The sequence below is a fragment of the Lycium barbarum genome, chromosome 2, assembly GCF_019175385.1.
Source record: "Lycium barbarum isolate Lr01 chromosome 2, ASM1917538v2, whole genome shotgun sequence".
Lineage (NCBI taxonomy): Eukaryota > Viridiplantae > Streptophyta > Magnoliopsida > Solanales > Solanaceae > Lycium > Lycium barbarum.
This window is the reverse complement of record NC_083338.1, coordinates 139,478,723-139,501,820: the sequence shown is the minus strand read 5'-3', so window position 1 is coordinate 139,501,820 and position 23,098 is coordinate 139,478,723. Positions and strand designations below refer to the sequence as shown.

The 23,098-nt window shown below is 35.7% G+C and overlaps 2 protein-coding genes across 2 annotated transcripts; one reads left to right on the top strand and one right to left on the bottom strand.

The window, feature by feature from the left end:
• The first annotated feature begins 9,171 nt into the window (after nt 1–9,171).
• LOC132627588 (bet1-like protein At4g14600) lies at nt 9,172–20,354 on the top strand. The gene is made up of 4 exons (XM_060343002.1): nt 9,172–9,358; nt 10,254–10,377; nt 18,997–19,053; nt 19,891–20,354. Exons 1-4 carry the CDS (start codon nt 9,300–9,302, stop codon nt 20,050–20,052), a joined length of 402 nt encoding a protein of 133 aa, XP_060198985.1. The 5' UTR covers nt 9,172–9,299; the 3' UTR covers nt 20,053–20,354.
• Nucleotides 20,355–22,106: 1,752 nt separating this feature from the next.
• Nucleotides 22,107–22,953, bottom strand: LOC132629013 (uncharacterized). Its single transcript, XM_060344760.1, has 2 exons — nt 22,180–22,953; nt 22,107–22,124 (listed from the first exon to the last, which is right to left on the bottom strand). The coding sequence occupies exons 1-2, from the start codon at nt 22,951–22,953 to the stop codon at nt 22,107–22,109; spliced, it is 792 nt and encodes a 263-aa protein (XP_060200743.1).
• Nucleotides 22,954–23,098: the final 145 nt, after the last annotated feature.

Sequence of the window (23,098 nt, the reverse complement as noted above, 5' to 3'; positions counted from 1 at the left end):
GCGAAACCCTAGAATTGACGACCATTGAAGCTCAAAGTTGAAGAACTTCGAAGAACAATCAAAGAACAATGACTAACAATCAAAATCGAACCATTGATTCTCTGCAATCGCAATCATCGAATGGAATAACAGCTGTAGAACATGGTCATCCTTTGTATATGCATCCATCATACACATCGGGATGTGTTCTAGCACCGGTGAAACTCATCGGATCGGAAAACTATGGAGTATGGAGTCGAGCCATGCGAATTTCTCTCTTAGCTAAGAAGAAGCTAGGTTTTGTGACTGGAACGTGCACAAAGGAGTCATTTGATGAATCGCTTCATGAACAATGGGAGACAGTCAATGCGATTGTCCTTTCATTGATCATGAACACAGTATCGGAAAGTCTACTCAGTGGTATTGTTTATGTAACAGATGCGCATTTGGTTTGGGAAGATTTGAAAGAGAGTTTTGATAAAGTGAATCGTATGCGAATTTTTCAAGTGCACACAGCAATTGCGAATCTCAAACAAGGAACTAATCCAGTGTCGGTGTATTTTTCTAAGTTGAAGGAACTGTAGAGTGAGTCTGATTTGATAGCTCCTTCTCCGAATTGTGGTTGTCCAAAGTCCAAGGACTACATTGAGTACCTACAACAGCAAAGATTAATGCAGTTTTTGAGTGGCTTAAATGAGTCATATGATCAGGCCAAGAGGCAAATTCTGATGAAGTCTAATGCACCAACTGTGAATCAAGCTTATGCCTTGATAGTGCAAGATGAAAGTCAACAGGCAAATGCTGAGAAATCTAATCCAATAGCAATGCAAGTTAAGAAAAATGATAACTACAAGGGATGAGGCTCCATGTATTGTGAGAACTGCCACATGAGAAATCATACAAAGAATGATTGTTATAAAATCATTGGATATCCTTCAGAAAGAGATAACAAACATAACAGAAAAATAGAAGGAAACTATGAAGGGTACATGAAGGACAACAACCACCGTGAAGGATGGAGAAAGGATAGATACAGCAGAGACAACAATGAGGGATGGAGAAGAGAGACACATGCTGCAGTTGCTAACAATGCAGACTTTGCTCAAATGAATTATGCAGGTGAAACTGACAATTGAAGCCAGTATGCTGATGATAATAGGAGAGGTGATGGTAAAAGTGGCCACTATGCTTCAGAAGAACAGTACAAGCAGCACACCAACATGTATGGCAAGGACTCTGAAGAATATCAAGCTCATATGACAGGTATTGTAACTTGTTTGATGTCTCAGTTAGCAAAGTGTGAGTGGATAGTTGATTTTGGTGCTTATCACCATGTTACTAATGAACATACATAGTACACATGCTAGTAAGGGGCTAAGAATGCACTTGCCAAATGGAAGCACAATTCCAATCACACATACCGGATGTACTGAATTGTTTGGAAAGGAGAAAATATCAAATGTGCTATTTGTACCTGATTTTAAGTACAATCTGTTGTCAGTGTCAAAATTGACTAAGGAACTATGTTGCTCAGTCAACTTTTTCCCTGATCACTGTATCTTTCAGGATATGTACAGTGGCAGGGTGAAGGGGATTAGTAGATTACAAGGAGGATTGTACATCTTTCAAGGACTAGATGAAGATCACGCTAAGCAGAGAAGAAGTTTAAAGCAAGTTTATCTAGCAAATGCTTATGAGAGATGCAGTTTATGGCATAGAAGACTAGACCATCCTTCTATCTCCACTATGAAGACTATGGTAGAATTCAAAAATAAGATTGATGACAATGTTCATAACAACTGTAAGATTTGTCCCTTAGCAAAACAGACTAGAATGCAATTTCCCTTAAGCATTTCTAGAGCTGATAAGCCTTTTGAGTTGATTCATTTAGATTTGTGGGGTCCTTATATAACTCCTACATTTGATAAAAGAAACTATTTTCTCACTATTGTTGATGATCACACAAGGTATACTTGGATTTATCTATTGCAATTGAAGACTGAAGTAATTGTTGTTTTGAAACAGTTTGTTGCATATGTTAACACTCAGTTTAACTGTAGAATCAAAACTATTAGGTCTGGCAATGGTACTAATTTTTTTAATTCACAATGCTGTGAGTTGTTACATGGCTTAGGCATAGTTCATCAAAGTAGTTACCCCTATACACCCCAACAGAATGGGGTGGTTGAAAGGAAGCATAGGCAGATTTTAGAAATGGCTAGGGCAGTCAAGTTTCAAGCTCACTTTCCTATTAAGTATTGGGGTTTTTGTGTCAAGGTTGCAGTTTATCTCATGAATAGGTTACCATCAATTGTTTTGAAAGGTCAGACTCCTTATGAATTACTGTTCCACAAGAAGGCTTCCCTTGATCACCTGAGAATAATTGGATGCTTGTGTTTTATCACTACATTACCTAGATCAAACAAGTTTGCTTCTAGAGACAAAGCAGTTGTATTCATGGGATTCTCAGAGACACAAAAGGGTTATATTGTAATTGACTTATCCACTAACAAGTTTTCTGTTAGCAGGGATGTGGTGTTTAGAGAAACTGAGTTTCCCTTTATCACCATCTCAAATTCAGGTGCTGACACCTTTCTTCAACTATGTCCAGCTCCTTCATCTTATGATACTCAGGATCATGCTTGTCTTCACCTGTCTCCAACATTAGGAGCAAGGGGGCCACCCTCACCTGACAATGGAGCTAATAGACATATCATAGAGACTGAAGACCATGTTGTTGCTCCCACAATCACATCAGACACACCAAAGGTAGCAAATGCACCAGAACTAATGCAAAGAGTGGTTGAGCCACCTGAAACTGTTCCTGATCATGCAAGATCATACCAGACTTAGCTGAAAAAATTCCATTGCAGGATGTTGTTGCTCCTCCTGTTATTGATAGTGAAAGACCAACTAGGATGACTAAGCAGCCTGGATAGTTAAATGACTATATTACCAATGCTAGTCATGATGGAACTAGCACCTATCCTATAGATAAATATGTGTCATATGCAGCAACATCAAACCAATATAAAGGCTATTTGACCAAGTTCTCTAATCTGTCTGAACCTAGAAATTTTAAGGAGGCTTCAAGAGATGGAAAGTGGATAGAAGCCATGAAGCAGACGATCAAGGCTCTAGAAGATAACCATACTTGGAAGATTGTTGATCTTCCAAATGGGAATAATGCAGTAGGTTCCAAATGGGTATATAGGATCAAGTATAAGGCAAATGGAGATGTTGAAAGATTCAAGGCAAGACTAGTGGCAAAAGGGTATAGCCAAAAGGAAGGTCTTGACTATCATGAGACCTTCTCTCCAGTGGACAAAATGATCACTGTGAGATCAGTGATTGCACTAGCAGCATCAAAAGGATGAAAACTTCATCAAATGGATGTATACAATGCATTCTTGCAAGGAGACCTTTATGAAGAAGTATATATGGACTTACCAGAGGGATTCAAGAGACAGAGGGAGATTAAGGTATGCAAACTACTAAAATCATTATATGGTTTGAAGCAGGCATCAAGGCAATGGAACATAAAGTTGACTGATGCCTTGGTAGCTGCAGGGTTCACACAAAGTCCACATGACTACTCACTCTTTACAAAGAGATCAGGTGTTAATATTGTGATAATCCTAGTACATGTAGATGACTTACTCATCACTGGGAATAGCAGTGTTCTTATAGGAGAGGCCAAGAGAATTTTGCATCATGATTTTAGAGTCAAGGACCTGGGGGAACTTAAATACTTCCTTGGAATAGAAGTTTTGAGGTCACAACCTGGTATTGTCCTTAATCAAAAGAAGTCCATACTGGAGCTTATACCAAAAATGGGCCTAGCAGGCACAAGACCAGCTGCCACACCACTAGAGGTTGGAAACAAGCTAACAACTGTGGAATATGACAGAATTGCTGAAGTCAAGGGTGATGAGATCTTAGAAGATGATTCAAAGTATCAAAGGTTAATAGGGAAACTCCTATATGTCACCATTACAAGACCAGATATTAGCTTTGCAGTTCAGACATTGAGCCAGTTTATGCAAGAACCAAAAGTGTCACATTGGGAGGCAGCTATTAGAGTAGTCAAGTACCTCAAAAATGCACCAGGATAGGGTCTTATATTTAGATCACAATATACACGAGAATTGACATGCTGGTGTGACTCAGATTGGGCAGCATGCCCAAACACAAGAAGGTCCATCACAAGTTATGCAGTGAAGTTTGGTGAGTCATTGATCTCCTGGAAGTCAAAAAAACAACAAACAGTGTCCAAAAGCTCAGCTGAAGCTGAGTATAGGAGCATGGCAGCAGTTGTAGTAGAAGTCACTTGGTTGCTGGGCTTGTTCAAGGAGCTAGGAGTACAAATACATCAACCAGTGACAATTTGGAGTGATAGTAAGGCAGCAATCCAGTTAGCAGCAAATCCAGTATATCATGAGCGTACTAAACACATAGAGATTGATTGTCACTTCATAAGAGACAAAATAAATGAGGGAACAATCAAGATTGAGTTCGTAGGAATAGATGATCAACAAGCAGACCTGATGACAAATGGGCTAAGCAGGCAGCAACACTTATATTTGATGAACAAGTTAGGAGTGTTGGATATTCTGCACCCTACAACTTGAGGGGGAGTATTGGAAGTGATCACGTGCCCTACACGTGCTAATTTAATGATGTAATTAGTTGGTAGTTAGTTATTAGTGGTCCCACATTAATTAGTAGTTAGTTAGTTTGTTAAGTTGGTTAGACAAGTATATGTAGTGGATTCCTCCTTCTCTTTCTTTAGTTGAATGAAATGGAACCAAAAAATTTCCAATTCCCTCTCAACTCTGTCATGAACAATTGTTATGTTTTACGCCTACCTAGCATGTTATTTGCCTTGTACGCCTGGAGTACAATGTGCATTTGGATTGTCTTTCCCAAACTTCTAAGAGCCTATTTTCCATTTTATCATAATTTAAGTGATTGACTAAATTTATATTGCAAGTTATGTTGTGTGTAATCAAAAGTTTGGTGCTTTAGAATATCATTATTTATTAGGTACGTATGTTATTGTGCGTGGATTGTAGTTTCAGTCTTAGCACGTTCCGCCTTTAATATTCTACATCTAATTTATCTTTATATTATATTTTACAAATATATTTTGAATTGCTTAAATTAGGCTTCTCTCCTTGTAGCATGTAGCCCATTTTAGGGTTGGCATGTGCTATTACTTTTGTTAGCATATCGGGTTCAGTTCCATTTAAGTTCAAAATAAAAAGAGTGCCCTTCTAAAGTTAACAGATTAGAATACTCCTTCGAGGAATGTTCTAAAAGATATTTTCCAAGTTGATTGGCAAAATTTTTTTGAAAAATATATTACCTAGGAAAACAAGTTTTTTTAAAATAAGAAAAATGACTTTCCTAATGGGAATAAGGAAAACAAGTTACACATGTTAAGGGAGAATGAGGTACTCAAATGTGTAGAGTTGAGTGATATCTAGATTTCTCCTTACAAAGCTTTTATTATGGTTGTTATATAGTATATTTTTTTTATCAACGTCCGTCATTAAATGGAGGTGTTAGGCATCTAGGTCGTCATTAAATGGAGGAGTTAGGTCGGGTTCAAATCAATTGTTGTTACACGTGTTTAAAATTCCAACTAAAGAAGGGGAAGTGGTTGAAATTTGAGAAGGGGAGAACTTCATCTACAAATCTTATGAGTTCGTGATGCATTAAAATCGTCGAGGCTTGACTTGATATACAATGCATTCAGTTAAGCCAAATGGTAGGTCAATCTCAATAGTACGTTATGCCAAATGAGTGGATTGATACGTTCCAAGAATTTATGCAATGACCCAACTTATTTTCCACTCTTAATTTAAAATTAAACAAATTTATTATTATGCTATTCAAAAGGTGAAAGGGTAGTTATTTCCTAAATTCGAAAGTTTAGGGGTTAAAGTATACTCGCATAAGAAGTATTTACAAAAAATCTATTTGTATGTGTTATTATTTCTAAAACTAGTGAATTTGTCCAAGCTTCACGCGGTTGAGAAAAAAATTAAAATATTATTAAACAATCATTGTATTGGATAAAATTTTATTAAAAATCTTAATTTCAATAATACTTCTTATTACACAAAGTACTGAGTAACACCTTCTTTTTTTCTTGACGACATAAACTGATCAGTAATCAAATAAGGAGTCTCGTCAAAAAATTAAATCCATAAAGTTACGGTCTTGAGATAGCTTATGTAAAAATTGCACTTCCTAACAATTGAAAACTACAAATGGTAAATTTAACTTAATTCTTATAAAGAACATCAAAGTTACATCTAACTTTCCCACTCTTCCACTTTCATAGACAAACAAAGTGAGGTGACCTTTGTGAGTTTCTGGCTGTTTTCGTCATCGCCCTACTAAACGAAAGAAGTCACTATCAAATTGCTATTTGAGAAAAAGAGAATATCATGCAAATGAAGATTAAAAAACGTTCAGACGTAGTAGTTAAGCTCGTGCATTCCTTGGAAAACTGAAGATAGTTGTGTTTGTAAGCCAATTGAATTATGAATAAGTGGATAACGAAAAATACAACCCTATAAAATGCTAAAAGTTTTTATAAGTGGGTAATGACAAATATAACCCTATAAAATGGGGGGACAATATCACAATGAAAATGCTATTATTATGAAAAATATATTAATTTAAACTTCTGATTACACCAGGTATGTTGTTGTTGCTGTATATTTAATTTAAACTTAAAAAGAATGATTAGTTTAGCAAGCTACATTTTTTTTAATAAAACATGATGTGGAAATTTGAGTAATTAAGATGTGGAAGTTAAAAGTCACTGATAATATAAAACAGACTTCAACTTTCATGTTTTTTTTGTCACCTTTTTTTTTTTCTAACTCGCTAGATAATTATCAGAAATAACTAAACATGAAATTAGTGAAGTTGATCAATATGATTTTGTAGATAATGTACAATAAAAATAATACAACAATATAATAAGACTTGTAAAAGAAGGAATTGAGTTAAATCATCATATTCCTTTTTAATCTTACTAAACAATCTTTTGAATTGAACAGAGTTTACAATGATCTTCATAAATTTCTTACTTTAACTGCCTAATAAACATCTCCTGATATGAAAATCCACTAAAGCAAAACCATGAAGATATAAAGATAAAAAGCACCTCAACCCATCAAGTTCTTCATTTTCCAACTCAAAGATAGAAACATACCCAATTTCATTTTCTGTCCCCTTCATTGCCACTGAAAGATGCTTCGCCGTAGAGTTTCCACAAACTAATGAAGATATAAAGATAAAAAGCACCTCAAACCGTCTAGCTCTTCATTTTTCAACTCAAAACAGAAACAAAACTCAATTTCATTTCTTGTCCCTTTTGTTGCTACTGAAAGATGTTACTCAATAGAATTTCTGGTCTTCATCTCCTCTCCCTCTACTAAATATTTAAAGCTGTAATTAGCACGAAAAATATAATTGATTAGTATCCATTATCAAGTTTTACATATATTTTGAAAGCTTGGAAGGGGCCATGCTATGACCTTCGAACACCGACAAATGACGCCCTGCCTTCATAGGAATGAGTAGTTGAAACTTGAAGAGCAACTCCTTCTTCCTTGTAAATAATCTTCAACATAAACGATTGACCCAATATTATTACAGAGTGGTATACAATTTAACAATAGCTTCAAAAGTAAGTTTAACAGTATCTTCAAAACCAAAATAATTAAAATCCAATAAATTCACACACAGGTCCCCGCAAAAAATAAAACATACCTAAATCAGTAAAATACGTGAGATTGTAAACCATAAGAGAAAGAAAGAAATGTCAGAAACTAACAATTTAATCACATCTGTTTTCCAATTTTCAGTAATTCAAATAGGAAAAATTAAAGCACAACATTAGTAGATATCAATTAATATAGGTGACAAAAACAGGAAATGAGTGATGATTAATACTCTAACGTTAAGCATTTCTAGTTGGAAATGGTCTCAAATACCTATAAAAATTACGTTGGAAAAAGTATCCAAATACATATCAAAGATATAAACTCTGCCTAAAATAAAGAAAGTAAGAAAAGAAAGAGTCGACAACAGTGAATTGCAAGTTTAAACACCTGGAAACTTCAAAGAAAATGGAGCAGTAATGGATTACATAAAGAGGAGAAGGTCATAACTCATAAGAGTTATTAATAGAGGACTGAACGTATTTAGGTCTGGAGGTTACAAATGATATAAGGTGTAATTACTTATAAATTCTAGAGGCAACTGATGGGATTTATGTTAAGGTGCGACTGATTGAATTTTAAGATAAATGGGAAAAGGCGATGTGCCCCTCAAATTTTAAGCATTATTTTACTGACCCTTGACCTTCCTTAGATTCATCACTAATTGTACATTTTAAGAAAATAAGAGCGTGGTTTTTGAATTATTTAATATACAACACATTATTAATTTTAAAAGGAGGAAAAATTCCAAAAAAAAAAAAAGGGAGAAAAAATATAAATGATTTTATAGATCATAGAGAGATGTCACATCACTCTGTTTATGTCTAACTTTAACATAAACAGTTATGATTTTATTTTATTCCTGAATAGAAGTGCATAAACCGTTATAAATGAAATAATTTTTGTTTGAGTTGGTTAAAATGATTTAAATGGTGATCAGATCTGATTGAGGAAAAATAAAAGCTACATAAGCCGATAAGCGTCACGTAGGTAATTTTATGTTGCAATATGGAGACCTAACGGAGTAGGAATAAATATGATTTTTTTAGAATATAACAGTAAAAATATATTAAAAAAGTATAATGAAGGTAAATATAACTTATTTGTTAGACTATAAGAGCAAATATGACCATTTTCCTCAAAAATTGGTTGAATTGTATATCTCATAAATTGGTTTTCTGATCCTTTTCCGTATGAGACACAGAAGTAATCCCACGCCGAATAATCAAATTTGACCCTTTTTCCGTATTTGATGAAGATGTACAGCTTCATCCTACGTGGCCACGTATCATTGGCTGAGCATACAATTCAACCCAATAGTTAACTGCCAACTGGCCATGAGGGTGCACAACTCGTATTACGTGGCAAATCAGTGGCTGTTGGATCCATAATCGAACGGTGAATATGCACTCACAACGTCATCTTACACCAAATGGAAAAAAGATAGTAACAGGCTGTGACTCACAGCTAATGGAAAAATTCTACTTCAAAAAATTCGAAAATACTTTGCCTGTAAACTTGTTAAATTCAAGTTATTCTTAAATCTAGGGTTTCGAAATTTACTCAAATTTTTCAATGGCTTCTAGTTCTCATAGAGGTGGTGATTTCTACGGTGGTGCTTCATACAGATCCAGGTATAATCTATCTAGGGTTAATTATATATGTGATATATATTTGTTGAATTCGGTGGAATCACCAGTCATTGTTACTGCAATTTGGAAATAAAACTTAAACAAGATGAAACTAAAGACCATTAGGGAACTGCGTAATACGTTTTACTTAGATATCTTTCTCATATTTCTTCAATCTCCTCATACGCTTCTTGTTCCACTTGTATTTAATTTGAAATGGATTAGACAGCTTGTTGAATTGGACTTTATCATCTGCTAAATTGCAATTCGTTATTCTTCTAATTGCGTTCACAATTTGAATTGTTATTTAAAAGTGTTTATGTAACTGAAAAAATCACCAAAACATAAACTAATTTGCAGAAAATTAACAAATATACACTTTTGTTTTTTTGCATTTTTTTGGTTTAAATTTGAGATGTTTTTTGTGGTCCTAGTTCTTGAAAGAATGTAATTAGTAAAAAAGAAGAAATGAAAGGAAGACTGAATTTGATTGAGAATAATAATAGGTATATAAAGTTCGAAGAATACAAATATTCTTACTAGAAACAAAGGGTTCATAGTTTTTCAAGGATAAATCTTTTTTTTTTTTTTTATATACTTTTAGTCATGGCAGAATATGTTAATTTGTACCCTACATCAACTGTGTTCATTCACAGCTTAATTAACTCTGATTCAATATATGCCATTGCTTGTGATGCTTCTTGGAAAGATCAGAAGCAGAGTGAGGTCAAATTTGTAATAATTCCCTATCGAAAGTACGATTTGCATTTGCGAAATTTGAAACAATTTGCAAAAAGTATAACCTATTATGCAGAAAATTAACAAATATGCACTTTTTTGAAATTTTTGGTTTATATTTGAGAAATTAAGATTTTCTTTTTTGTGTTTGACTGATCAGAGATGGATTGAGTACAAGGCAAGCAGGTGGTTCAGATGAAATACAGTTACGGATTGATCCGATGCACGGAGACCTAGACGACGAGATCACAGGTCTTCGCAAGCAAGTAAAACAGCTCAGAAATGTATGTTTCTCTACTGCCTTGTCTTGGTTTTCAATTTTCATTTTGTTGGAGAATAGCTTTTGCGTAACTGGTCTCTATCTTTGAGATTTATGTAAATGTCAAGTTTGGTGATGTGTTATGTGTTACAACACTGATAATATTATTTATTTAGCAAACCAGTATGAAACTTGCTAGGCTTAGAGGCACGTAAACACGCTTCTTCAAGATATTCTAGTTCCCCTGAGGTATACTTTGCATAAAAGCGCATTGCGTAGGAACTTAAAAGTATGGGTTAAGTATTTTTCTTCACTTGTTGGTTCGATGGAATCAATTGCTAGATTAAAAAGATATAAAGTTCGGCTGAGTATGGAGCAAGTACTGACTTATTTCTGGTCAGCAGTCTAGAATCAAGGTGACACTATTCTTGTGGTAAATCCCACGCAAAGCACAACCTTTAGCTTTCGTTGCCTCCAAAGATACCATTTTTCCGTCAGTTTCAACTTGAGTGTCTTCACTCTCTGTAATCTTGATTTTTTTTTCTTTTTTGTCCCTTTTCTGGTGTTTATTAATGGTGGGTGGGTAGTGTAATTGGAGTATCTATTACTCCATCTGTGGGAGCATTTATTTTGATCTTCTTGGATCCACAAAAACATGTCCTGTTCTTTCATGTTTTGCTCTCTTACCCTCCTAAAATTCTTTTCTGCCTTTGCTTCTGATAATCTGCTAACATTAAGGGTTGTAGAAAACAAGCTGTTTTTACTCGATGGAGTTATGTTGGACCGCTCCCTTCTTGTAAGTCCTCTGTGTGTGTGAGAGAGAACTCCTTGTCATTAGGGGTTTCTTGAGATCCAATGTCTGTTGTTGTAAGGATCGTGGTCTTTTTTTCCTTCTTTTTGATTGATTTTTTCTGAATATTTTGTTATTTACTTTCTCTCTTTTACCTTCCCATGGGTATTCTCTTCCTTTTATCCTTTCGTTTTTTTTTTTTTTGTTCATGTGTTTTGCTTGCATGCAGTTTTTTGATGGTATTGGTCAAACACAAAAAGAAAAAAAAATGCTTGACATAAGCATTAAGCTTCAATGTGGTATATTTTCATGGATTATATTGCTGTGTTGCACATTTTCTTCTGAAAGAAATAGACAATCCTTTTATGGTCTAAATCTTATCCTTTTCAGTTTTTCAGCGTGGCATTATTTCTCTGTCTCATAAATTGGTTTTCTTTGTTTACTTTTATTCTGTTACAGTTGGAAAAGGAATATTAGAAAAGGACAGGTTAAGGAGAAAAAATAATGGTTGAGCTTTACAAGACTAGGTAAATAACACATCGGTTCATCTGTGGTGGTCTGTTTGTTTCATTAACTCACTCAACTGTTTGGCCTGCTGAAAAGAATTCATCTTTCACATTTGTATCAGGAAAATGCTACTTCAGCCTGCTGTGTTATTCTTTACTGTTTAAGTATGAGCGTAGCAAATTACATTAGCATTAAGTAAATTTGGCCTGATACTGCATTATGGGTTGTGTGTGAGATATTTCTTTTGAGTCGAGGGTCTATCGGAAACAGCCTCTATACCCCATAAAGGTGGGATAAGGTCTGCGTACATCCTACCCTCCTCAGACTCCACTTGTGGAATTATACCGGATATTACTACTAATATATAAGCGGCTAAGGAGAGCAGCTTAGGGTCCTCCGAGAGTATGTTGGTAAATTCAGGTGAAAACCACCTGCTTAGGAGAGCTGTCACTTTAGTTTAACGCCCGCTATTCCATTTTCCCCTCTGTTGACACTTTCTTACGGAGCTTTCAATGTCTGCTTCTGCTTTTGCTTCGCTTCGCCTTTCACTTTCCTCTTTCACTGCTCGGTTTATCTGCCTTCCTTCCCAGTTTATGTACATTATTCCCTCTATAGGTAAGTTTTTCCCCTGTTTTACCCTTTGTTTATTTGTCTTTTTTTTTGTTTGTTATCGCTGTTATTTAGGTTTAACCTGGTGTTATATATATATATATATATATTTATCCTTTTTGTACATGTATTTGCTAAGTGTTCTACACTTCCACAAGTGAAGCATTCTAATTTATTTTTATAATTCCTTTATGTTCGATATTTTCTTACATGCCTATTTCTATCTAAATAAGGTTTTCTAGCTGCTGATTTTCGAAGATAATATTTCTTTCTATTATATTGAGGATAATTTCTATTATACTGCGTTCTGTATTTTTTATGCTTTTTCTTTTTATAATTGTCTTTATCATAGCTTTGAGTAGTGTAAACTACGCTTTTACAAATGAATCTATTACTCCTAGTATATGGTTATTCTCTTAATTTCTTAATATACTCGATGGATTAACCTGTAAATTCCTAGGTGTTTAAGTAGCTTTAATAAAGTAGTAGCTTCATAAAGTAATGGGACGACTCAGCAAACGGACAAAATTATAAAGTATCTTTTGAAAAGTTTCACGTGACGATGGGGCCCCCAGAGCACCCGGCTGAACTCAAAAGATTCTTCAAAATCCAGGAGCTGCATGATAAGAAAGCTTTCGATCTCGGCTTGCATTTCTTTGGTTTGGAAGTTCCAGAATGTTGTCTGTGGATTTCTATAACAAAGGAAAGCCTGGAATTGAACTCTATGAGATCGAATCTGGGTTGAAGAAGGTCCCAAGGGTTCGGTTGTTCGCCGATTCAAGATTCACATCTTTGTTGAAAGAATTTCTTTTGTAATTCCTTACATAAGGATTTAGAAAATACCGGATCGCCGCCTACACAAGCAAATTGTCTTCTTTTTATGGTGTAAGGGTCGGCAACAGCTCCTTTGAATCTTTCCTAATCCGCTTTCTTTTTTTCTTATGCCTTGGGAGCCCAGTCTTTAGGAGAAGCAGCTGCATCTTGACTTTCTAGTAGAGTCCACGTTGGGCTACACCCTCTCTAGACAAACGATTTGATTCAAGCCTCTATCTGCTTATTGGATTGGTAGGTACAGTCTGTCAGCTAATTCAACAATGTCAGCTATTGCCCTTGGGCTTGATTCCATTTTTGCTTTCAGCAAGTAGGCGACGCGCCCGCTTCTTCCTTGAGATTCGATCTCATAGAGTTCAATTCCAGGCTTTCCTTTGTTATAGAAATCCACAGACAACATTCTGGAACTTCCAAACCAAAGAAATGCAAGCCGAGATCGAGAGCTTTCTTATCATGCGATTTTGAAGAATCTTTTGAGTTCAGCCGGGTGCTCTTGGGGCCCCATCGTCACGTGAAACTTTTCAAAACATACTTTATAATTTTGTCCGTTTGCTGAGTCGTCCCATTACTTTATGAAGCTACTACTTAATTAAAGCTACTTTAATAAAGTCTGGTCTTCTTTTTCTGAATTGTCCTTCTCAACTTTCCACCAAAAGTCTACAAAAAGTCTTCTTTCTTTAATGTCATTGTCTCATCTTCCTTTATCTTTCTGATAAATGATGCCAAAATGTCTTCAAATGTCATTGTCTCTTCTTTAATGTCATTGTCTTCTTTTCACTGAATGATGCCACTAAAGTCTTTCTTCAAATGTCTTTTTCAATGCTTTTTCCTTTCATCTTTCCTAAAATGTCTTTCTTTGTTTTCTGTAGCACTTTTATTTTTTGTCTTCTTGTAACCAGTGTTTTCAATCGTCTTCTTTCACTTAGGCTCACTAATGTAAGTGTCTAAATTGTGTAGAGCAATTGAATCAAAACTCATGCCTGAGTCTACATCATTTGGATCTTGCGAGTCTTGAAATGCACTGTCTTGAAAATTATTATCATCTCTTTTGAAATCTGAACTATGGACTGGTGACATCCCTTGATTTGGAGATAAGTTCGGACTAGGATTTTTCACTATATGTTTATCTTGTTCTTTTGTCTGGAATTTTTTTTCAAGTGTTTCTTTTACTATAGTTTCTATTTTTTCATTCTTTTTTTTTTTTGTAAGTGTGCTTTTCTTTGTAGAAGCCGCTCCCTGCGTAAGTGTCTTTGATAGTCTCCGTCTTGTTTGGAGAGATGAACCTCCCTCATCTTCACTTTTTGGCAAAGTGACAGCCATCAACGGATTTGATGAGTCTTTACCGGCTACCGTTTGAACCGGACTAGCTGTATCCTTACCAGATACAGTGGGTCTGACAGCATTCATTGGGGAATGCACACCCGTCTCATCCATTTTTGTCTGAGATGGAGAAAAGTTTTAGACTCTATTAAAGACATAAGAAAACCTCTTTTTAAAGGATTTAATGATTTCACTGAAGCATTAGACTATGCTAGAGGAGTATTGGGTCCAAACTACTATATTTCTCCAGCCCTCAGACAAAACCCAGACAAAATCCCTCAGTACAATGTACAAAAAGACACAGATAAAATAATTTTTTGTGATCACTGTTCTACTATGACTGAAGTAGTCAAGAGATTAAATCATCAGAAAGAGACATTGGTTCAAGAAAAAATGAAACTCTTGGATCAAGTGAAGACATTAGAACAAAGATTACAGGCGGTTAAGTTCGAATTGGTGCAATCTCAGTGTTCTCCATCTCAGACAAAAATGGATGAGACGGGTGTGCATTCCCCAATGAATGCAGTCAGACCCACTGTATCTGGTAAGGATACAGCTAGTTCGGTTCAAACGGTAGCCGGTAAAGACTCATCAAATCCATTGATGGCTGTCACTTTGCCAAAAAGTGAAGATGAGGGAGGTTCATCTCTCCAAACAAGACGGAGACTACCAAAGACACTTACGCAGGGAGCGGCTTCTACAAAGAAAAGCACACTTGCAAAAAAGAACAATGAAAAAATAGAAACTATAGTAAAAGAGAGACTAGAAATTTTTTTCCAGACAAAAGAACAAGATAAACATATAGTGAAAAATCCTAGTCCGGAATTATCTCCAAATCAAGGGATGTCACCAGTCCATAGTTCAGATTTCGAAGGAGATGATATTAATTTTCAAGACAGTGCATTTCAAGACTCGCAAGATCCAAATGATGTAGACTCAGGCATGAGTTTTGATTCAATTGCTCTACACAATTTAGACACTTAGATTAGTGAGCCTAAGTGAAAGAAGACGATTGAAAACATTGGTTACAAGAAGACAAAAAATAAAAGTGCTACAGAAAACAAAGAAAGACATTTCAGGAAAGATGAAAGGAAAAAGCATTGAAAAAGACATTTGAAGAAAGACTTTAGTGACATCATTCAGTGAAAAGAAGACAATGACATTAAAGAAGAGACAATGACATTTGAAGACATTTTGGCATCATTTCTCAGAAAGATAAAGGAAGATGAGACAATGACATTAAAAAAAGAAGACTTTTTGTAGACTTTTGGTGGAAAGTTGAAAAGGACAATTCAGAAAAAGAAGACCGTATTAATCGTATGAGAACACTACCCTTTGTTAGACAAATAGCTATTAATCATTGATATTTATATAGAGATATAAAGAAAAGACGAGAATATCGACAAGTAGAAAAAGCCTTAAGTACATATTTAGAAATAATAAATTCAGAAACATTGTCATCACTAATAAACAATAGACTCTTACAAAGTCAGATTAACGAAAGTTTGTAAAATAAAAATTCCGTTAGGATAATAAACAAAATTAGAAAAATAGATACATTAAAAAATCTATTATTATTTCTAATATTAATGAGATTATAGTAATATTTTGTTGCAGAGCTATTTGATCTGATTTAGCGTTAGGTATATAATCTTTATAGTCTGCTGGTAACGGTATAGACTTTTTCTAAGCATAAGTAGTTGGTTTCATATTAAGAAATTTTTAAACGATTATATATATACACACACACACACCTTGTGTTAATTTTTAATTTAAAGATGTTTTCAATTTTTCATGATAGATTTAGCTTTCCTTTTGTCTAAAATTTTAGGCTAATTGGTGATATATTATTACGCTTCTGTTTTGTGTTTTCCGTTTTGCTCTTTTAATCGTTTAATCTTATATTTCAGTTGTTTCGACTTGCATTAGAGGTGTTTGCAAAATTGTCCAAAAGAAACTGCGATGGTTTAGTAGTCTGCTAAACTGCAAAGGGGGATTACGAATTTCTTCTCTGGTTTCGTTTCGAGTGAGATATAGTATTCTGCTAAACTGAAAAAGGGGATTACCAATTTCTTCTCTGCTTTTGTTTTTTCAAGTTGCACATACAATTCTGTTTGTTTTCCCTTTTTCTGTGACATGGTAAGTGATTTTGTTGTTTTTTTAGCATCTAACACAAACATGAGATTAGAGGTAAAATTTTGTTAATTAATCTGAAACCAGATGCGCAACACATTGATGCTCCCATGGTTTCCATAACAGTTAACTTTTTTATCTTTCCATAGAGATAACAGTTAAGTCACTATCAAAACCATAACCAAAAGAACGAAAGATACCATCCATTTTCTCTCTACAGGCTAAATGACCAATACAACATAAAAGTATTGGGATAGCCTAAGGTAACTGCAATATCTATGCCCTTAGATATTTAATAAGCTGCTATTGAGTAATCAGTTTGCTTCTTTTTTTTCTATTTTATAAATTTGTTAGTAAATCAAATAACTTAATTTACTGAGACCGAATACTCACTTGCTGTCTCCAACTTTTAGAACCCCATTCTTTTCAAGTTAATGATACTTACTGTCAAAATAATGTTTACTTCCAAGCAGGGTGGAAAGTCATATTAATTGGTGGTGCTTAATACTTCGTTTTGAAAGGTATTGCGTGACTTTTCTTGTTATGCTATTCTTGGAATGGGAAAGGCTCACTACCAACTTGGAGACCAAACTGATACTCTTAGGAAATGCCGAATTATGAAGTTGGCATAATGTGCTTGAAGATGCCTAACATTTGACGAATTAAGGAGTGCCTATAATGTACTTCAACACGTGTAGCATTTCGTTACTTAAAATATTATATACCGATAGTATTTAACTTAGGCTGAACTAGATCACTGTAGTATGTCATTTTGTCCTCATATTGTACATAAAAAAAACTGTTATGCGCATGTTGTGCACAAAGTCTTTTGTCATGGTTATCAGTGTTGTTATCGATCTATATTTTTGTTTCTTCTTTCCCCTTCTTTGATTAACATCATTTCAAAATATGGTTCACCTGTCACAAAACAGAGGAAAATGTAGAGTAGATTATGACTGAAGGTAACATAGAATTTTTCCTATGCTGTTGTTTTTCGAATAGCTAAGGCTCACTACTAGACTAGACAAATGATGAATACAAATATGGTTCTGCTGTACCTGGAGATGCATATGTTTTCTATCGTTCATACATTATATCTATTATAGCTGGTTAAGATTGAATTGGATAGCGCAAGAACAGTGCATAGCCTCTCTTTCACAAATATTTTACACTTGATATACAAGTCTCTTTCCTAACATGTTGAGCTCGTGCATAGCACGGGCTAACCACACTAGTGTTGTAATAACCTAGAAGCAAGGTTGTACCTATCAAAAAAAAAAAACTAGAAGCAAGGTTGTACCTATTAAAAAAAAAAAAACCTGGAAGCCACGTTGTGTCTTGATAATTGTAATTATAACCTAGAAGCAAGGTTATAACCCAGAAGCAAGGTTATAACCCAGCTTTGAATCCCATGACTCCTTGTTTTAGTGATTATTAGTGTCTACCTTTTAATTTCTGGTATGGGCCTAGATTGATGCTCTATCATGCTGACATACTTCAATCCAGTCTTTGAGATTGATGCTAGAGAGCTATCTCTGCTTATATCTAGGTTGTAAATCCTTCCTAGTGAAGTCTGAATATTGGTGGACAAGTGTCATGCTATCCATATAATGATATAGTCCATTCATGACTGGCTCAGACAGAGGTTATCATTCCTATAGCCTGCATATTACTTCATAAGATGGGACCAACAATCTTAAGCCTAGATCCCACCTTTTGTCGTCTAAATCAACTTGGCTAAAGCAGATACTGATTTCTGAATTTGGTCTCAGCACTGAGGTTATATCTTTCACCTTTGCATTGATGTAATACAACTTGCCATTTGTCATAGTCCACTGCCGACCTATTCTTCTTCATCTCCTCGCTATCTAGTGTGTACATTGATGCCTGGACCACACTAATAACCAAGAGCTGCAAATCGTACCAAAAAGACATGGCTGGTACTTTGATCCTTCTCTGTCTCAAGTTCTAGTTGGATCCAACGTGCTTCTCACTGTTGCAGTCCGGCAGTCAATTGTTGAGGTATTAGGTGGGACCACTTCTTGAGCTGATAATCAAAGAAGATGGGAAGAAAATTTAACCATTTGATTGTCATCACATATGTGGATAGATCAAAGACTATGATCTCTCTACCTCCTACTCTCCTTTTTTTTTTTTTTGGTTTCTAGCACTGGCACTGGTTATTGGCCTCCACATGCATCTGCAGCAAAGGTGACGTGCAATATCTTTGACTGAAATTTCAAACAGGACTAAAGTTTTGTAATTCTAATTGAACATTGCTTTGGGTGTAAGTCTTGTAGGAGATCCTGAAGATCTTTATACATTATGTCCTTATTCGATGTATCTTTTCCAGTCTCTCGTTTGTTGGCTCTACGTTATATCATATTGTCACGGTTTCAGGTTTCTACTCCTATTTACCTTTTTGCTAGTACTTATAAATATTTCATGTTGCAGGTAGCACAAGAAATTGATTCGGAAGCAAAGTATCAGAATGATTTTATTAACCAACTGGTATGCCGTGAACTTGTTCTCCCCTTTTCTGAGTATGTTTGACATTCTTTAAGACATTTTAGTCACTTCTCCCCACATATATATATATATATATATATATATGTCATATGCCTTGACAATTAAATTTTTGTATATTAGAGCTTTTTGGTATTTGTTTTCCTATTATTGGATACAATCTAACATGAGGAAAACAAATTATAGTTAACCTTATAAAGGAGGAAAAAGTTTCCAACTGCTAACCTTTATTTACAGCCCTCATGACCCTTATTCTCTTTCACCTTTTCTCCCTCTATACTCTGAGAATTGCAATTGTTATTACTATAATTCTTTTATAATGACAGTGTACTTGTAACCTTACTTTGCTTTTCCTTAGGTATTACCTTGCCAGCCTGCCTGAATGGCTTCATTGCTTTATGCTTTCTCAATTTTTTTGAAATTATGTCCTTGTTAGATCTCCATCAATTGGCTATGATAAGCCCAAACATGATTATATTTTTCCTTTTTTTTTTCCCTTTGGTCCTGAGGGTAATGTGTGCGGAGAATTTGGCAAAACTGTTATATTCAACTGATTCTAAATCTGAATGATGTATTTCTAGGAGCTATCCCTTCTAGCAAACTAAATTGCTGGAACATTGGATTGCTTCAAGCCGTTAGAACTTAGAAGAATAGAAGTACTAAACGTCCTAGAGTTGGCTTGGCATTGTTTAGTGTTGATTGGTCAGTCTGTCTGGGATTCTCATGATGTATGCTTATCTTATTGATTATGGAATCTTTCTTACTTTTAATTTACATAACTTGTCATTTCCTTAAAACCTTAACACTTCCCTTTTATCACAGCAAATGACATTGATCAAAGCTCAAGCAGGAGTAAAGAACAACATGAGACGGTTGAACAGGAGTGTCATCTCGGAAGGATCAAACCATGTGATGCATGTGGTTCTTTTTGCACTATTTTGCTTCTTTGTGATATATTGGTTGGCCAAGTTTTCCCGGAAATAAGGGCAACCTTATCTTTCTATGCCGGTTTACTGTTTCCTGGCTGAGGTCTGATGAAGACACACAATCTATTCAAACCATCAAACAAATACTAAGCAGTGGCAGATTTTTGGTGATTGGGGGAACAAGGGTACAACTGTAGAAACTCCGAACATTAGTCTTATGTAAAGTTTCCTAATCTGTAGAAGCACTGTGGGATGCTATTAGTTTATCCTTTTTCTTTTAATTTAATTTTTCTTTGTAATACTTGCAATCTGACAATGACAGTTGTGTGCTTATCTGAGAAAATTGTGATTATGGTGCAACGAAGTATGTTGTATTATTCTTTTGTTAAAACAGCAGAGTCTGTTTTGCAGATGATGTCTGGCAAAACAGTGTATACATATGATTATAACTCTTATAAAATCTACCCTTTAGTTGTGCTATTCAATGCTTCAACAATAAGCTAGCAGGCACATGCTTTTGAATCAAGTTGTTGCTTTGCTTGATCTACAGAGGCTTGCTCCACCTTGCTTAGCCTGACTTGATCAATGACTCTTCTTGACCATTCTGCAAAATAGGTTTCGTTATGTCCAACCATGCCATCTTTATGAAAATGAAAGCACTGCCCCCGATCTTGCGGGGATGGACACTCCTCGCCTATTGGATCCCACCATGCACCCTGATGTTTCATCCCTGATAGGTTCGCCATCCAGTGGTGAGCATACTGGCCTACGCCAGCATTCTCTTTCCATCCTTTCGGGAAGAATTCCATTACGTTGCTCTTACCGTCCATGAAGAGCATATTTGTTAATTGAGCTCCATGTGGAGACGCAACAATGTCAGTGTTGGTCATCACCAGTGTTTTAAAAGGCGTTTTCGGGGCGAGCCCCGGGGCGAGCCTCGATGCGAGGCGTACCTAAATTGCCCCGAGGCTATGGTGGGAGGCGAAAGTATCGAAAGGCGTACGCCCAGCAATTCGGGGCGTACGCCTGGGCGTTCGGGGCGTACGCCTGGGCGTTCGGGGCGTACGCCCGGGCGTTCGGGGCGTACGCCCGGGCGTTTAGGGCGTAAGCCCAGAATTTTTTTTCAAACTAAAACGAAATTTGTTAAATAAGTCCTTAGTATAATGCCCAAATTCTCAAAAGTCAACATGTAATTACTCAAATGTTTTAAAAAGGAACTGAAATATTAAATTTAAAAGTCAAGACTTTTTTTTATTGCTAGAATGCCTAATATATGTTCTTTTCCAACTATTTATCTTGTCTTCTACTATCTCAAAAAAGTAACGAGCAGTCACTTGTACTTGTAAGTAGCGTATAATAGATTGTTCTAATTAGTTTTTTTTGTGGGGGTAGAGCATATATATATATATATATATATATATATATATATATATATAGACGTATAATATATTGTTCTAATTATTTTTTTTTTTGTGGTGGAGCATATATATATATCTCTTGAGTTCAGCCGGTGCTCTTTGGGCCCCATCGTCACGTGAACTTTTATATATATATATATATATATATATATATATATATATATATATATCACTTATTTATAGTTTTCTTCATTTTTTACGCTATTTCACCTATTTAAAAGTATTGATTATAATTATATTATTTTATAAAATATTAAAAATTAAAACCCCATGGGGCTTACGCCCCGTGCCTCGGGGCTTACGCCTCACTGAGGCAGACGTAAAACGCCCCGCCTTACGCCTTCGCCTTTTAAAACACTGGTCATCACTTTCACCTGATAAAGGACGTTGGTGTTATGTGAATCTTGCTGGTGGAAGTTTCTTGGTAAGCTTTAGTCGTATATTTCATTCTGTAAAGTACTATTGCTCCATTGAAATTTTCTGGTCTAATTACGGAATACTGGTAGGAAGAAGGGAAAAATATGTACCTGGTCGCAGAAAGATAGATCTTCCGACTGAACTACGTGAAGAATGCAGCCGTCGACTCGGGAACATTCTTTTGCAAATATATCAGTCACAGCAGTTGCATTCTTGAACGAGCGGGAACCTCTTCTCATGAGCAGTGTCAGTCTTATAATTGGAAATCCTCTTTCATTCATCTCTCTACCTTTGCCTGCAGGATTAAGGCCACAATAACTCCTAGCCTTGCAGCGCAGCTGGTTGGACACCTTCAGCTTATTCTCCTGCTTCATTTGGCCTAGATCATGCCTCATGACAATGGCTTTCTCAAAACAGTAAGGTACACCTCCTTTATCAAATCCTTCCACCTTTACTTCACCGAAATTAGCTTGCATAAGTTGTTGAACCCAATAGCCCATTTTAAATCTCAGTTCTCCCCAGTGGAATAGCACCCATCTTTCTGGCTTTAAACACTCATTTTTCATTGACCATCTTACAAGAGGAGCCATGGCACAGATTCCATGCCAAAGATTGTCATGGTTGTAATATGTGTCCGATACAAATGTCAAGCCTTCCAGTAGAATAGCTGAGTCTGGAAGACTTCCTCGCCATGCCAAAGCATATGAATTCTTTGTGCCATCCCTAATATCCCGCCCTTTAAAGCAAAGAAGCCGACCTTTGGATGCCTCGGAAGGGAAATATAAGTGTTCTGTTTCATTTTCTTCGACTATGTCGTTCAAGGAGCTCATAAACCAGGTGTGGCCATCTCTGGCTGTTTCTCCAAATCTAAGGTCCTTGAGGGGGAGGAAAGTTACAGAGTCTTTGAGTTCTGCATTCATGGTTTCGATGACATCGGAGTAATCTTCTTGGGAAAGAAAAGCCCTTATTTGGGACCTTGCTGATAAAGAGAACTCAAAAGGGGATGAATACTGGGTATGGAAAAGGATGATAACCAGGAACAAGGAGGAAACTAAGATACTGATGAATTTTGTGGAGAAGCATTTGCTCTTGCTTTGAGTGCATGACTGGAGATGATCTTCCATTTTCATGCGTTTTGCTCGACAGGAATCTTCTTAACTAGCAGAAGAGAAGCATAGAGAAAGACTATTCTCTTACTTTTAGAATAATCTAGTCTCGAGATTGGAAGTTAATCTATTTAAATGACCGGTTGACATAAAACTAGTAGTA